This window comes from Physeter macrocephalus, unplaced genomic scaffold, assembly GCF_002837175.3.
Source record: "Physeter macrocephalus isolate SW-GA unplaced genomic scaffold, ASM283717v5 random_35, whole genome shotgun sequence".
Taxonomy (NCBI): Eukaryota; Metazoa; Chordata; class Mammalia; order Artiodactyla; family Physeteridae; genus Physeter; species Physeter macrocephalus.
In genome coordinates this window covers 170,298-175,000 of record NW_021145322.1, presented here as the reverse complement: position 1 = coordinate 175,000, position 4,703 = coordinate 170,298, and the positions used below count along the sequence as shown (strand labels likewise).

At 58.4% G+C, this 4,703-nt stretch overlaps 2 protein-coding genes across 2 annotated transcripts in view; one reads left to right on the top strand and one right to left on the bottom strand.

Moving 5' to 3' along the window:
* Positions 1-2,237: 2,237 nt before the first annotated feature.
* On the bottom strand, positions 2,238-2,941 carry LOC114484802 (aflatoxin B1 aldehyde reductase member 2-like; the record flags this gene model as incomplete). The annotated part of the gene is made up of 1 exon (XM_028483474.2): positions 2,238-2,941. A coding segment is annotated over exon 1 (606 nt), but the record flags the coding sequence as incomplete, so codon positions are not given.
* Positions 2,942-3,037: 96 nt separating this feature from the next.
* The window catches only part of SLC66A1 (solute carrier family 66 member 1), a 16,244-nt gene continuing 14,578 nt past the window's right edge, over positions 3,038-4,703 (top strand). Inside the window, exon 1 of the mRNA XM_055082185.1 lies at positions 3,038-3,096. The gene's annotated coding sequence lies outside the window, so the exon portion shown is untranslated. The remainder of the gene's footprint in view (positions 3,097-4,703) is intronic.

The window sequence follows — 4,703 nt, the reverse complement described above, 5'->3', positions numbered from 1 at the left end:
ACTCTGCACTTCCACTGCAGGGGGCATGGGTTCAATCCCTGTTCAGGGAACTAAGATCCCGCATGCTGCGCAGCACGGCCGGAAAAAAAAGAAGAGTCCCAGCCAACAAGGAAGGGTGGGAAGCACATTCCGAAGGGTGGGAACTTGGACAAAGTCCAAGTCACAAAGGCAAGAAAGCACAGTATGTGAAGGCCATACGTGCACCTGGAGTTATAAACTCCAGGCAGGGAGCAGTGGTACATGAGACAAGAGAAGGGGGTCCAGACCTAATCCCAAAGGGTTTTCTCAAATACCATCATTCAAAGGTTTTATGAGTGAACTGGTCAGCTGTGTTCGCTCTGGCTGCCGTATAGAGACAGAAGTCGAGGGGGCAGGCCTGAAGACAGGGGGACAAGTAAAGAGACTGCTGCAGGAATTCAGGAAAGAGATGCAGCTGCTGAACATAACCACTGGCAGATCCATTTGAGAGAGAGGTAGAAGGCAAAATGAACAGCAGGTAGTGACAGTTTCCCCCTCTCCTTCCGGACTCCTAGAAGCGTGCACATCCGCATATCCACTGTAAAGACACACTCCGCCTGAGAACAAGAGAGTGTTCTGCCATGCAAGCAGCTTGGAAGTGCTATAAAGAATGCTGGCTCTCTGGGGGCTTCCCTGGTGGCACAGTGGTTAAGAATCTGCCTGCCAATCAAAGGCAGCCCTGGCCGGGGAAGATCCCACATGGTGCAGAGCAACTAAGCCCGTGCGCCACAACTACTGAGCCTGCGCTCTAGAGCCCGCGAGCCACAACTACTGAGCCCACGTGCCACAACTACTGAAGCCCGCGCGCCTAGAGCCCGCGCTCCTCAACAAGAGAAGCCACCACAATGAGAAGCCCGTGCACCGCAACGAAGAGTAGCCCCCGCTCGCTGCAACTAGAGAAAGCCCACCGAAGACCCAACACATCCAAAAATAAATAAATAAATAAATTTATATATATTTAGAAAAAGAACGCTGGCTCTCTGGATTCTGCACTTTCCGTACTTGGCAAACGCAACTCAGTGATCCAGAGGGGAGGGAGTCATCAGACCACTTGGATGTTGGAGAGACCAAGTCTCTCAGCTTCTGGTCCAGACTTTTTTCCATTCCCCACATTTCTCAATCCCCCTGCATTCTTGGTGTGAACTTTGCCTCGGGTCTGACCTGAAGACTTTGACTCTGGGTGTGCCTGGCCTCAAAGAAGGAAGCAAGGAAGGACTGGAGGGGGAGAAACCAATTCAGAAATAAAATCTTCCTTAGTCACAGGTGAACTAGAGAGTGTGGGTCTGAGATGCACATTCCCAAGTCTGTTCCTCCAGATCCACCAAGCTATGAATCTAAGGAGGACCCAGAGGGGGATGCCCCCCACACAAGGGCTGGGAAGAAAGAGTCTCAGGATGGAAAAGAGGAGGCAGAGTGCGGTAGTAATAGTATCAGCTGACTTCACTGGGTCCCACCATGTGCCAGGCACCCTCCTAGGCACTTCCAATGGCGTCAGGCTGATGAGGGACCGTCCCTCCACACACACATCCTCCACTCAAGCACAACTGCCTCCTCGTCATCCACACACCAGTCTTGGCACAGCTATGCCCTCAGCCTCTCATAACCCTTTGACTCATGCTCTGCCCAGCAAACTACTATTGTTCCTTGAAGGCCCAGCCTCAGTGCTCTCTGAGCCTTCCCTAGGGCCTCTGCCTGGCCCCACTATGCCTCTCCTAAAAGTGCTTCCTCTTCTACACTCTCCTCTGCAATTATTTGCTTCAATCTTCCCCACCAGACTCTGAGCTCCCTGCGGGTGGGTTAGAGACACTTTCCCTCCTATAGCTCCATAAGAAGCTGGCATAGGGCTACAGGAGTGGACAGAAATGCCTTACCCTCTCTCTCACGCCTCCCCACTCTTTACCCCACCACCTCTGCTCCCCCAGCCCGGTCTATGGCAATGCTACAGCTCTCCCTGAGAGAGCCAGGGGTACTGCCAACTGAACAGAGCAAAGTCTAGGGACTGATGAAAGACCTGGATGAGAAAAGGGCTCTCGGGGAGCGCATGGGCGTTGAGGACAATGGGGAGAGGGGCATAGGCAGAGCGCCTGGGGACCAGTTATGGCCACCTGGCAGGGTTGGAGGGGGGTACGGCATAGCTCTGGAGACCAGTGCCGCAGAGAGGTGCACTAAGAAAGCAACTGGGGTAGGAAGCCAAGGACTAGATCAGGCTCGGGGGTTACCGAGTAGCAATCCCCAGACGAAGAAGCGGAGGGGAAGGTGGTCAGGAAAAAGCGCTGTTCAGCTGTCGGGGCTGGATGTGCAAGGGACTTGAGGAGCGGGGGGTTCACAGAGCTGCGGGATGGCCAGGGGAGGTGGGCGCCCCGGGGGCGGGACGAAGCTGTCGGCCCTGACCGCGGCGGGCGCGTGGCTGGGGTCGGGTCAGCGTCCTGAGGGACAGGTCTGCACTGCACGGTGCAGGGAGAGGACAGGCGGTTGGTGCGCGGGCGCCAGAAGTTACCTTTGCAGTCGCCGCCGCCCAGCCCGAGCCCCAGGCCGCCCAGGATGCTCTCGGACTGGCCGTCGCTGTACATGAAGGCCGTGTCCAGCTCAGTGTGGCCGCGCTCCAGGAAGGCGTGCACTGCCGCGGCGCTGGCGGGCGCGTCCATGCGGCGCCCCATCTCCATGGTGCCCAGCACGGTGGCGGGCCGGATCGGGGAGCCTGAGGCGGCCCGCGGGCCCCGGGACATGGCGGCTGCGGTGGCGGCGGTGCGAGCCTCGGGTGGCCGGGGGGTACGAGCGCGGCGGACGGCGGCGCGGGCCACGGCGCGAGACAAGGTGCTCAGCATGAGGTCGGCGCCTGCGCGCTGGGGCGCCTCGGGCCCCGCCTCCCTGCCGAAGGGGAGAAGCGCGGCGTCCCCTCACGCAAGATACGCTCGCTCGCCACGACTCCCAGGACCTTCCGCCAAGTGCGCGGCGCAAGAGGCGGAGCCGCGCAGCTCCGGGGCGGGGCGGGGCGGGGCGGGGCGGGGTTTCTGGTCAGCTGATGAAGGCAGGAGTTGGAGAACCCAGAAGCCGGGCGGTGGGGAGGCTCAAGACTTGGTAAGCCGAATTTGAGGCTGGGGCTGCGGCTCGGGACTCTGGGCCTTCCCTGCTACATCTTTCCAACACCCTCCTGCAGCCCCTGGATGGTCCTGGGGCTACTGCTCCCACCTCGGGGCGCGAGATCTTGGAGCGAGGCTCTGGGCTGGGATTGGGAGGCCCTCGGCGGGGGCCCAGGTCCCCCTCCTCAGGGGCGACCAGCATGACCCCTCGGGCCGCTCTGACCTAGGCCCTGGGGTCTGGGTTCCTTTTTCGCCTCTTGTTCCCGGCCCACGGGCCCCCGCGTTTCTGACGACTTTGTTTTCCCCAGGGCGGGCCAGAGGAGGGGGCTTCGCGGCGAATGAGCGCTGACCCCAGCGGCTGCCCTGTTATTATCCCCGCCAAACAGGCGGCCGGTGCTCGGCTGAGTCACTAGGAGGGAGTTGTGACCGAGGACCTGGAGGGCTGGAGTGGGTGGTAGCCCCAAAGCGGGATGCTCCTCCCTTCAGGTGCTCCCCAATTCTGCAGGGAGCCCAGATTGTCCCCTCCTACTCCATGCCTAGGACAGGTTTCCAAGTGTGTACATGGGGAGTCTGTGTTTGGAAGTATGAGGACTGACGCAGTCTTGTCTTTTCAAGGCTTACTGAAGCCTGCTGTTTGCCAGGAACCCTGTGGGGGGAGGGGAGAGAGCTATAGACAGAGCAGAATAATAGCCATCCCCTGTTATTCTACTGAGGGTTTAACCTGTGCCAGGCGCCATTCTAATCCCTCAGCCTGGATTCTCTCATTTAACTCTGCAATTAGCCTAGCAGGTGGATACTTGCATTATTCCCCCATTTTACAGGTTGGAACTCTGAGGCTCAGTCACTTGACCAAGAATTCATTACTAGTAGGTGTCAGGCAGGTCAGTTCCAGAGTGCTTTCTCCTCAACCCTAGGCCATCCAAGCTCACAATTAGGTCTCCCATTCTCCCTTCCTTTCTTTGTTTCTCTCTCTTTCTCTCTCTCTCTCCCTTTCTTCCTTCTTTTCCTTCCTTTCTCTCTCCCTCTCCCCTCCCTGTCTGTCTGTCTCTTGCTGGTTTTTTTTTTTTTTTTTTTTTTGCGGTACGCGGGCCTCTCACTGCTGTGGCCTCTCCCGTTGCGGAGCACAGGCTCCGGACGCGCAGGCTCAGCGGCCGTGGCTCACGGGCCCAGCCGCTCCGCGGCATGTGGGATCCTCCCGGACCGGGGCACGAACCCGCGTCCCCTGCATCGGCAGGCGGACTCTCAACCACTGCGCCACCAGGGAAGCCCTCTTGCTGTTTTTTGAAACTTTACTGTGCACCTGGTGTGTCTGGGGCCTAAGAATAAGTTTACAACTAAGGTGAAGGGAGAGGAGTGGGATTAAAGGGCAGCAGTGGCTGAGGAGTGTGATGAGCATTCTTCGGGTTTGTGGAGGAGGGTAAGGGAAGAGGTGACAGGTGTTTTCCCGCCCGCTCCTGTGAGGACCCTCTAAATTGAGATGGCAATTTAGAACTGGGTCTTAGTTTCTCTTTACTATGCCCTCTAGGATGAAAAGGCCAGTGGGCTTCCTTGGTGGCGCAGTGGTTGAGAGTCCGCCTGCCGATGCAGGGGACACGGGTTCGTGCC